The sequence below is a fragment of the Cystoisospora suis genome, assembly GCF_002600585.1.
Source record: "Cystoisospora suis strain Wien I chromosome Unknown contig_2606, whole genome shotgun sequence".
NCBI lineage: Eukaryota > Apicomplexa > Conoidasida > Eucoccidiorida > Sarcocystidae > Cystoisospora > Cystoisospora suis.
The window spans coordinates 2,255-13,859 of NW_027155404.1; the positions used below are offsets into that span (position 1 = coordinate 2,255).

General features: G+C 55.0%; 2 protein-coding genes across 2 annotated transcripts in view; both read left to right on the top strand.

The window, feature by feature from the left end:
• The window catches only part of CSUI_005386 (retrotransposable element tf2 kda protein type 1), a gene marked incomplete at both ends in the record, with an annotated part of 1,610 nt that extends 822 nt beyond the window's left edge, over positions 1–788 (top strand). Inside the window, 2 exons of the mRNA XM_068065562.1 lie at positions 1–97; positions 733–788. The exon at positions 1–97 is cut by the window's left edge and continues 822 nt beyond it. Coding sequence (XP_067922461.1) covers positions 1–97; positions 733–788 — 153 coding nt within the window. The remainder of the gene's footprint in view (positions 98–732) is intronic.
• Positions 789–820: 32 nt separating this feature from the next.
• CSUI_005387 (proteophosphoglycan related) lies at positions 821–11,515 on the top strand (the record flags this gene model as incomplete). The annotated part of the gene is made up of 7 exons (XM_068065563.1): positions 821–2,646; positions 3,128–4,294; positions 5,058–5,102; positions 6,028–7,420; positions 8,404–8,574; positions 8,849–9,289; positions 9,809–11,515. Coding segments are annotated over exons 4-7 (2,517 nt in total), but the record flags the coding sequence as incomplete, so codon positions are not given.
• Positions 11,516–11,605: the final 90 nt, after the last annotated feature.

The window sequence follows — 11,605 nt, forward strand, 5'->3', positions numbered from 1 at the left end:
ATTGCAGCCTTTGCCGATTCCAAATTTTCCGTGGGAGGAAATCAGTTTAGATTCAATTTCAGGATTAGTTCCTTCCGAGAAGATCCGCCCGAGGGTGGTAAGCAGTCGACATTCTTCATTGTATATTCTAGCGTTGACATATCCTCCGACAGATGAACCTGTGAATCTGCTATCCGGGCACCGGTGAATTTGGATGGCTTCTGAAGGAAGGTGGGAAGCCACGTAGTCTGACTTTTCTCCGAACACGCATCCTGGTTCTGCAGCCGCTATCAACTGGGTGGCCAGAGAAATGAACTGTGTCATTTTGGTGAGTTGACAAACAGAGGCGACAACTTGGTCGCGTTCGTTCTTCCCTCCGGTAGCCCTACAATTAACTGTGTGTTAACTATATCACAGCAAAAAGTTGGAGCAGATAATTGATGTTGAGGCCCCCCACACTCGTGTAAGAAGCCGTCCCCGAGCACACGAGGTGCAAGGTTCCACATACCCAAACATGTCTCCTTCCATGTCGGAGCGCGAGAAAATTTTCTCCAGATCGACGGCGGTCTGGAACCGTTGTCAGTGCAGGCGGACCTCTCCGATGACATCTTCGCAGATTTCAAGCGCCTCACTTCAGCACGCCGACTGTGGCCCGGCACAGGGGGCCGCAGTGGATGACGGAACCAGCTTAGGAGAATCGATTCCGCTCCTGAGACCAACTTCGATTGCTCCTTCCGGGCTTTTGTTTTGCAGGTGATGCAGTCCGTTACCATGATTGCCCCCCCACCTGCAGTGCCATTAAGACATAGCTCGCCGCTTGGAGCACCCAAGTATGGAAAAAGTGTGTTTCTGGTCGAAATTGCCAGCTGGCCTTTTCTTTTGGGTTGGCTTGACTAGACAGCCATACATCCCAGTGAGCATGCAAACTGTACAGCTGTTGTCTGGCTGAACAAGGGCCCACGAGGAGCAGGAGCAGCAAATGAAGAGGCAGTAGCCCTTTTTCGCCTAAAAGGACACTAGACAGGAACCCGCGCTGCGATTTGGGTTCGTTCCTACGTATTTAGAACGCAGAAGCCTACTTCCTATCAGGTTCGCTCTCCGATTGGCTTCTCTGGTGCAGCGCGGCGAGCGGCGAGCTCAGCGGCGACTTCCAGACTCCCCTGTGCCTCGGGTTTGTGTTTCCGTTCAGTCCCTGGCTCACGTCGAGTTCCGGACTCGGAATTTTTTTTGCCGCTTTTTGTCTTTAAATCCTGTGTTGCTTCCGTCGCGAACTGGAATCGACTTCGCGCGCAATTCCTTCGGCCAGGGCACAGCAGTCTCTCGCGTGAACTGCTGTCTTGTCAGTTTTTATAAATGTAGGCTTTTTTTAGGCTCCCGTGTATTCATTTTTGAGGCGCAGTTCCATATTGCCGTGTACACGGCAGCGGCGACAGTACGGTCGATGCTGCGGTGATCTCATGCGCTGGCTTTCCACGACCATTCCCGCGCGTCACAGGGGCAGCATTTTCAGAAGTTTCTTCCCTGAATGGACTAACGCTTCTGCACGCCTCCCGCTGCCACTTCTCGTCCAGTAGTAACTTCTCCGTCTTTTTGGATTACTCTGACGTCTAAGAGTGGGTCTCGCCTCTGTTGGTCCGCAACCGACGTGTAGGTACGTCGCCGTGTTTCAACGTCTGTACTGTGATTTCTTCCCTTTGTTGATAGCAAGCGTTACGCTCGTAATGAAGGCGCGGTCACGCCTCTTTAGCTAATCTGTGGCTGCTATGCGGTATTGTTTGCCTCGAAGTCGGAGTCAGGGTCCTTTTCTGTAATGATCTCTCGCACGTTAACCCGGCTGCAGTTACCCTTCTTCTAGATAGGTTATTCTGTCGTTTTCTGTTAGGTCGCATACCATCTGTTGGGTCGTCGCATGGGCTATTTGTCGGAACGCACCTTCGGCGGGTCACGTAATTTGCCCTTCCGCGTCGATCGCGTCGACCGCCTCCTGGTGGGGTCACTTTTTTGTTCGGTCTCACTTACTTTTCCCGTTCGTGTTGTCACGGTTTCGATAACAAACCTTCAGTCGGCTGTGCTGGTTAGTTCAGTCTCGATGCACCACGGTCCAACTGAAACCTAGGAGTCGGGTCAGTAGAACCCTGCGGGAAGTGCGAAGGTTTTGCAGTCATGGGAAGGAGACGCTCTCCCGGTTAACTCGTGGGGATCTCTCGAGGATTTCTAAGCCAGAATGGCGACCCGCGAAACCGCGGCAAAGCATATGGAGAGCACAGACGCAGTTGCCCCCACGGCAGAAGGAGAGAAGGCCATTCCTCCCGCGCCAACTGACTCTGGTGACAGTTCGCTGAACCTGACCAGCCCCGATCATGCTTCGTTTCCGGTGGAACCTGTGGACCAGAAGGTCTCTGGACCGGAGTCCGATGCTGTGTCAAGACAGGGAGCACCGGGCGACGCGGGTGCCGTCTACGTCGGCCGCGTACCGAGTCCTCGACGAATGGGCAGCCAAAGACTAGCAGTACCGAGTGTTAATGATAACCTCCCGACTACCACTGGAGATGGAGTGGACATGCCTTCGAGCGTTGTCAGTACTGGCTCTTCTGAGGGACTGGTCATACGTAGAGCAAGAGTACGAGCTCAGCGGCCACTGACCTACTCTGTTGCTCCAGCTGCCATGTAAGTAAATTTGGGAGGCCTCTTTTCTTGAAGTTAAAAGCTGCAGCAAGTAGTGCCCTGTCTCAATCGGCATGATAATTGCATCGCTTGTTCAGTACTTGCCGCGGAACCCATGTAAATTGGTTCCGCGGCAAGTACTGAAACGTGCTTGTTCAAGCGGCACTCCACGCCTCGAGCCTCTGGTGGCTTGTGATAGATGTGTTCCGTGGCATTTTGTATCGTATATTGGGAGCCGCCGCAGCGAAGCCGAGTTTCTTGTTGGTACTGTGTTCGCCAGCGACTAGTTCGGACATGAGCTCTATGAGCAATGCCGTGTGTTTTCGTTCATGGTCTGTCACAAGGGCCACAGCCTGGACAGCTCAGCGCGCGCAGGAGTGCACTACATTTGTATTAATGCCTCTATCAGCGGTGCTGTAGCTAAGTTTGCGAGCCCAGAGTCGCTCAGGCTTATGCTGGTGTCTCCTTCATTTTCGCTGTGCAGCAACATCACGCAGCTGCGGAGCCGAGCAGGCTCGGTGGCACCCAGCGCTGCCGCGAGCCCCCGGATCCAGTCACATGATTTGAGTGCGCCTTCGGATTCTCTGTCGCAGTCTGTCCCCGGTGGAGCTACTGAAAGGGCCGCAGGGGAACTTCCAACAGACGTGCCAGGCAACACTAGTGCAGCTGCTGCTCCTATATCGCCGTCTGCCACCCCAAAAGTGCAAACGAGTCGTCCCGCAGCCTCACAACAAATGGCGAGTCAATTCGCCCTGGCTAATGCTGCGATGGACCGCCGGTTGGCCTCTCGGAGGCAGTCCAGACAGGCGTCTCACATCGCTTCCCGACGTTTGTCGCCTCGCGGAAGTGTACTGAGGGGTCTGTCTGGCTCTGCTGACCCGATTCAGAAGAATTTGGACCAGGCTAGTGCGGCCCTTCTGCAGCACGCTGAAGTGTGTGGACGTGCTGGAGCGTCTGAGCCGGAAAAGAGAGTTTTCGAAGACGTGGGGACGTCAGCAGGGAAGACTCAAGAAGAGGAGCTTTTTCGCCCTCAGAAACTGTTGTCGAAGGGACGCTCGTTAGAGCTTCACCGCCACGAGGCTCTGGTATTCCGTGAAGGATCATCTCCGAATGTAGTGGTTGCTAGGCAGCCGGAGGAGGCGACTGTTATTAATGAACCAAGTGGGCTAGGTGCACTCCAGGGGGATGGTCTAGCAGCAGACAGGGGAGAGGAAAACACCGGTGTCGCTGCTGGAGACATGCTCTCCAGCCTCCGCGGGCACCAGGCGGAGAGTGGGCGGGACAGCGAGGGGAAGAGCCGCCTTGGAGCGAAGCACACAACGGAGGTACAGGATGGTGTTGCGCATATGGTGAGAGCCGAGGAGAAGCAGCGCGCAGCTCGGATCACCTCCCGCATTACTTCTCGTGCTATTTCGCGAAATGTGGCTTGCAAGCCACCGAGCTACTTGCGAGAGCGCACGGATGTTACTCATGCTGCTGCTGAAGAGCTGAGGCGCCGGCTGGCTGCTGAGGCGATAAACACGGGGGATGGGAGTTCTCAGAAAGCCGACAACATTGAGGTTACTGCTGAGCGTGTCACCCAATTAAAGCGTGAAGAGGTAGGTCCGTCTGGGGCAGTGGGTTGGAGAAGAAAGCACAGTGGACTCAGAACGTGAGCGAGCTTCTGAGTGGCTGGGACTAGCTTTGGTTCTGCCTTGGAGGTGGGGGGGGCGCGGGGAATGCGACTTTGGTGCAGGGCTAACGATAGAGGGACCATGTGGGCTTCGAATCATCGAGGGGTGTTTCCCCGCGGGGTACTTACGGCGAGGCTACAAGAAGCCTTCAGTATTCGGGACTGTCTGAGAATATGGCGACGGCTGTGCGGAGGTTTGACCTGGCTCTGCCAGGAGCGTAGTCACAACTACTTCGGCAGTGCCGACGACCACCACTGTTTATATGTGGAGTCACTTTACTGCGCCGTCTCGCGCAGCAGTTCTGTTCAGCGGTTTTCTCTCTACGACGCGGAGTTGCCGTTGCTGCAGGTCAGCACTCCGAGCGTGGGCAGCACGGCACTCGCGAATTGTGTCTTTCAGGCGGCAGCACGGGTTCGATGATAGTGAACTTCCGTGTGCATACACGGATGGTCAAGGGGTCTGCTGAGACCCTCCTGCATCCGGAGCTGTGGAGTAGTTCGTGCTAGTCTACCCTGTGCGAGCGCTCGGTTAAAGACCGGACGCGGTTATTTGCACCTGACGTGTCCCAGTACCGTTTTCGTGGCAGTCTCGGACTTCGTTTTCGAGCCACGCTACTGTTACGAGGATGAGAGTGAAGCATCGGCGAACGCTGTCAGGGATTGTGCTCGGAAATGAAGCGCGGACAGGCAGAATGAGTAAGTCAGTCTACACATCGCGACTGCTCTGGTTTTTGCTTGTCAGGATGTTCCCCGAGCTGGGCAACCAGCGGCACTTCTCGACCAGAAGGTGAGTTCCTACACTTCTCATTTATTTTTGCTGAAGCCCTCTTCATTCTCAGTCGCGGACTGGTTTGTGGTGGTCTACTTTGTGTGACGGCGCGCTCCAAGACGGGACGGCCACCTAACTCGTACTAGCCCCGCCTACACCGGTGTTGATGAGTTTTCGTCTGTGAGCTCCCTCTTCTACTGGTCGCAGCGCTACTTGTCTCCTGGGCCCGGCGTTGGGACAGTATGCCCGTTTTCAACCAGAGGTGCTTTGACAAGAAATCGTCTTTCTCGTGCGCGGAAAATGGTTGTGGCCACAGCTAATACAAGGGGTGCCGGCACTGTCAATCGTCGTTTGTAACACGTGGCATGGAGGGTTTCTGGATGACGGCTTTGACGTACCGTGCTCGGCTAGCATTGGCAGGGGAATCTCGGGAGCCGCGGCAAACACAAAATTTAAAAAAATTTCTGAAAAAGGTGGCCGCTCGTTGAGTGGGGAACAACGCCTGGACGATGAGGTTTACGTCGATCTCTCATAGAAGCCGGATGTCCGACACTGGGGACCGAACCCCAGGAGTGTGATTGTTTCTCTTGAAGGAGCCCTTTTTTTGAAGGGCGCCGACAGATAATGGCGTTTTCTGCAAGCTGACGTGAAGCATGTATCTTGAGTGCTTTGTTGGTCTGCACGATGAAGGGTCGTAGCGGAATCCGCCACCTGCAAAACAGGTTTCCTATTCGAACAGTGCTCCAGGGGGGGGAAATTGCTTTCGGAGAGACCGCAGCGAACCCGTCATCTTTGTGCTTGGCTATTGCTTGTAGTTACTTCAACGAATAACCCAATATGTAGCACGTGACGGTATTCTTTGGTGGATATGGTTGGAGTCAAGGGGGTCTCACTTGGCGCGGGGAGTCTCGTGGCTGGTGTTTCACCTTCACTGTGTGCTCAGGCGAGATGTATTCAAGCGGCGTGGAGAGGTTATAGGGCACGCGTGTGGTTCCACAGCACTAGGATCACAGCGGTGTTCGAAAGGCAACTGCGGCATACCTTCGGATCCCTCAACGCCTTTGGGTGGAACGACGAGCACTTTGATGATGATCGATTGCTAACCTGAGAGGGCGCTGAATAGACAAGTTTTTCAGCAGCGTGTCGTTTTTTGTTGATGACTTGGGTGTTCGTATGGCCAAAAGGAGGGAATCGTGTTGGTGGGGGGAAGAGGGAACCGTGCTGTAGAGTTCACCGGTGCGCGTCGGGTGCCGAGTGGCACGTGTTTTCTTTCGGGTACCATGGGACTTTAAAGTGCCGCATTCCCTTTTGGGATTTTCATACAAGATCACGTAATGTTTCTAGCTTGGCATCGCCTTCCTACTTTCCCAAGCTTCATGTGTCGCCGGCAAGCCATGGCCCTCATGAAGCTCTGCTGCTTCGGCAAGGGAGGCTCAGTTGCACCCAGTAATCCCAGCTGTGTGCACGTAACTCAGCACCCTCATCTGGACAATACCTGGTCTCTGGCGCTTCACGTTTCGACTTGACACTAGGAAGAAGAGGCTCGAGACAGCCAAGAGGAAACACAGGAGGAACGTGTGCACGAGCGGTTTCAGAAGTCAGCGTTCAGGGACCATTTGAACGGCACATTACAAGCCCTGGCCTTTCAAATTGCCGACCTGGCGTGCTTTGCCCCCGCGAGTCAGACTTTGAGCGGTTGCCTTGTGTTGCTGTTTCGGGTTCCTGAGAATCACAGAAAGCTACGGATTCTTGTTCGCAAGCACTAAGCACAGGGCTTTGTTTGGGGTCCGGGTCTTTGTGGTTGGCTTCAGTTCTCTGGCAATTTTTACCAGTTTCCACTGTCCGTCGTGATTGGCGGGAGACCGTTTCTTCTTTTTTTCCCTACGTGTTCCTGCACTACTCTGCGCGGCAAAGAACGTCTACAGCCAGGACTACCATAGTGCTGCTCGTTCGTCCGCGACATATCTCTCGTGCTGATACCTGGCCGACCCCCTGGGTCTCCTCCGGGCAGTGTGGGTTCTGTCCCGCAGCCCACGTCAGGCGACGCCGGATGCATCTGTTTTGCGTAGCATCTCGCTTGCGAGTGTTCTGTTGAACTGGTGAGGTGCCTCGACTAACGTTCCGATTCATTTGTTGCATGCAGGCCTGCGAACAACCGGATCTGGAGTGGCTCAATTCTAATTCTTTTCCGAGTGTTCCGCCGTTACAGCCGCTCTACGGACAGCAAGATGGGGCAGGGTGGGCGGATTGCATCTTTTATCTTGACGTGGCGGAGAGCACTTCTTTTTCACCGATCTTTCAGACCGTGCCAGTTCACGGTGTAGAACGTGGCGAAGGTAATCGTGGGCTGAGGTTGCTCTCCGCTTTCTCAGCTTCGGCCCAGCTACATCGGCCGTTATCCCTTTGTGGATCTTCAGGAGGCACGGGAGGTGATTCTGGGGGGAGAGCGGGCCACGCATCACCGACTCGGATATATAGTAGACGTACATACAAAGTTACGCACAAGGAAAAGGACCATACCGCTGATCTGGCAATGCTATTACAATCACACCCAAAAGGACAAGCAAGCTCGGTTCTCGTGTCAAAAGAAGCACTCTCTGTCGGAGACTGATTCCACGCGTGGAGGGGCAGTTATTTCCAGCTCACCGCCCACCTTACGTCGTACAGCTGCCGTACAGCTTCATTCGGGTTGGGCATCGGAGGGACTGAAGGTGTTACTGCCAGTGCCGGAACTACACAGAGAACACCACATGATACATATTGTGGCTGTGGGAGCAGCGACCACTAGTCTCGCACTGTGCGAGACTGGGGCGGGATGCAGAGCAGTACACGCTGGTCTGCATGGTTGGGATGAGAGTAAAGAAGCTTGAATGGTAGAGGAGCTCTCTGTTTCTCAAAGTAGGAGTGAAAATACCCTTCCGTTTGAAACTCCTCTTCGGAATGTTTTCCAGACTCAGAGTATATTTTCTTCAACATCATTAGAGCTTCTTAAAGTTCACACGAACAGGGAAATAACTTTCACACAGCACCTGTATTGGATGATAGGCAGTTCTGCCGCTCGGTTCGAAGATGACGGCGTGTGTTGGAGCAGATCACTTCTGTGCCAGTTGATACATTATATACTGGAAATGAGACGGTGAAGAACTGTGACTGCCCAGTTGGCATACCATAATCGGTATTACTGTGTCGAAGCTGGGTGCCTAGCGCACGATCTGAGCTGAGTTGTGGCCTTCCCGCCTTCTCTGGCTGTTCGCGGAATTCCGCTTTTGCGTGGCATCAGTGCTCGCCGGCCTGCTGGTCTGCTTCCATTGTTTGATAGGTAGTGGATGCGATAGCTCAAATTCGTCAATGGGTGCAAGGGCAAGTAGTCATGTTTCGACGCAGTCGCTGACTGAGAAGGCTCGCTCAGACACTGCAACTCGCACTGCAGTGCGCCGAGGAACCGGCTCGCTACTGGGCCGCTTCATTTCGTCTGTTCTTCCTGCTTCGCGTAAGCTCTCTGAGTTGCCTTTAACGGGTTTGCGCAGTTCCGTACCTGTCTTCTATTTTTGTGTGCTGCGGTCCATTTAGTTATAGCAGCTCGGAAAAGCTGCTGAGTTTCTCTATTGTCACGCGGTGCTCGGAAATCGGAAGTAGTCGTGACCGGGTGAGCTTACGGACAGGGACTGTTGGCCAAGCGCTCACTAATGTAGAGGTATGTCTCGAAGAGTTTGCGCGAGATACTGGTGAGCGCCCTGGACTTGTTGTTGGTTTCGTCTTTTCAGTAAATCCCTCAACGCCAGTTGACAGTTCGCCCCGGCGACGCTCGTTTTCACCTGTGGTCTCCGAGGGATCATCGTCTTCATTGTTATCGCCTGACTCCCCAGTCTGTCAATGGCGAGCTGAGGTGTCTCCCGAGAGCCAAGCTCCGCGTCACCGACTAAGCCGTGGAGCGAGCTGCGGCGCAGATTTCCTTTCTCCTTGCTCGCCTTCTCCGGGCCCTGCAAACGGCGTGCTCTGCAGAAGATTCCAGGTGGCTTCCCGGCGAAATAGCGGAGCGGCGAGACGTCCCGTTCGCTTGGATACGTACCAGGAGCAGCTTCCAAAGCGCGCTTTAACGCTTACGTTTGCTTTCGGCTCGCAGTCGCCTCGCAGACCGCGGCGTTTCGAGCCTCATGTCGATTTGTCCGTCAGCTCCAGTGACGTGAGTGTAACGAGCTCCTCAGGTAAGAAGTGGCCGAACGGCGGTGCGAGGATAGTACAGGACGTTTGTTTCACTGTCTCAAAATCACAGATTCTGTTCCGACGGTTGAGATTTATGGAGTACTCTCCAGGTTGTAGAAGTGGGTGCAGGGGAAAGTGTTCTGTTCTTTGGAGACCTTGTGCCACAGCCGATGGCGGTAAGAGGTGGTACGCTCAAATGGGTGTTGAGTTGTGCACAGATTTCTTCGAAATTCGGTGGTGGCTCCTGCTTTTGCGTATGGGTTTCGGTGGTGCCGGATCTTGCCAACGCGATGCTGACAGTGATCGCGTAGAGCTAGTTATCTGCTTTCGCTAGCAAATCTCAAGCTATCCGTGTACACCTTCGGAATTTTTCTCGATGTTCCACGCCGGTGCCTGTGATGATGTGAAGAGATGAGATTGTGGAGGACTCAGCAGGCGTTGTTGCAGACCGTATGGTCCACCGCGCTGCGGGCACGTGGACTGTTTTTCTCTGTGTTTACGCCAATTCTGTTTCCTGCCAGCCCGCGGTGCTAGCTCAGACGAGTCCAGCCGGTGGAAGAATCAAACGGCGCGAGGGGCCCTAGGCAGCGGGCAGAGTTGTTCTCGGCCTCCCAGTGGGACACAGCAAAGTCGGCTTTTCCAGCGTGATGGGGGGCCGTACCACGCGACGGCCAGTGACAGTTCACTTGGGTCGTCGGTACAGTCCCCCAGATACGTTTCCTCATCCGGATGTCAGCCTCTGCGGCCTTCGTTGGCAGGGACAACTGGGACGAAAGTACCCGCCTTGGATTTTTTCTGGTTGCACAGCAAGACGGGCAGCCAGTCACGTAGAGGCGAGCCCGAGCAGCCGTTGAATCCGGAAGAGAAAAAGGCCGAAGTTTACAAAGCGTTGTTTTCATCCGGAAGGGATGAGACTATCCGGGTGGCAACCGCGAGGCTGAAGCAGCAGCAGAAGGGGATTGTCCGTCAGGCGTCGGAGTCTTTTTCGAAGCAAGAAACTCTAAGAAGTGCCCGAGCAGCGGAACGTGCCAGACGGGCAACTGTTGCTGCAACCGAGCATCTTACGGCGACGCCAGGCGTAGCAGTGTGCCAGAAGCCGCGTCTCTCGCTCCCGGACTGTTTGGTCAGTGCCCCTGTGAGGGACGCGTTGCCATTCGGAGGGCGCCTCGACAGCGTAGGGAAGTACGTGGGGACTATCGCGAGCGAGCGGAGAGAGCGGGATCTCTCGAAGCCTCGCGGGAAGTCTGGTATATGCTTTCCGGACTCTTGCTACCAGGGCGGTCGTTCGGATGACGAGAGCAGCCGGAGGGTTGTTCTTGTGGAACATGGACCTCACGGCGGGGTGTGGCACACTGCTGGTATGTCTGACGACGAGTGCCCTTCGGACGAGTGCATCGAGCATTTTCGGCGGCGTGTCCAGAGCTTGGGACAGCATCTACAGTCTTTTGAAGGGACGTTGCGCCGCTTCCGCTCAGCTAGCCAACCTCAGCTGGGCAAATTGTTTTCCGCTGCCGGCGAAGACAGCCTTCGGGGGGTCCGGAGGCTTTCTTCACGGTGTCGATCTGCGGATGACCTTTTTTTAACGGTTCGCGGAGCCGGGCCGGCCGGCAGCCGGAATGATGGTGCCGGTTCAGTAAACGCGAGCATTTCCCAGTCATCGAGACCTGTCTGGGGTCTCTTACCGAAAGCGTTTGCCCATCAAGCAAGCTTGCAGTGCCGTCGCCAGCCATATGCTGACAGTTTGTCAACGTGCAGACCGTGTCCACGGTCTGATGCACTGCCAGCAAGGAGCCCGCAGATACCTGCTTGGAAATCGAGTGCAGACTACGGGAAGACAGGCGCGTGTAAGTCAATTGCTGAGGGTGAGAGCGAGGGTTCGAGTGGAGTGCGTTCCACAGAGGGCGAATATTGGGAGCCTTCACGGAGACGTGCTTCCCGGGGTGGTGATGATACTGCAATAGCTGGCATCCATGAAACGGCAGAAGGTGCCGTTTCTGCGGCCGCTGTTGAAGAAGCTGAAGAGGGGTTGACGACTCCGAAGCAACCCACCGGGGTGGGGGAGAACTCGCGAGAGTCGGGGAGCGGCTACCAAGAAACCTTCGGACTTATCGATCGTAGGAGCACCTCGGAGACGGCACTTGGTCAGAAAGCCCTCCGGGAGACGGCCACACGAGCACATCCACATCAACGCGTCACACCTGGTGAGGGTGGTAGAGACTCTGATTATGGTGCTGTTGTTGATAAGACGGATTCAGAGGTGTTGCCTGTGTTTGGGCCAGTGACGGAGTCTGAGGCGAGGGCGGGGTCGGCGAAGGTCG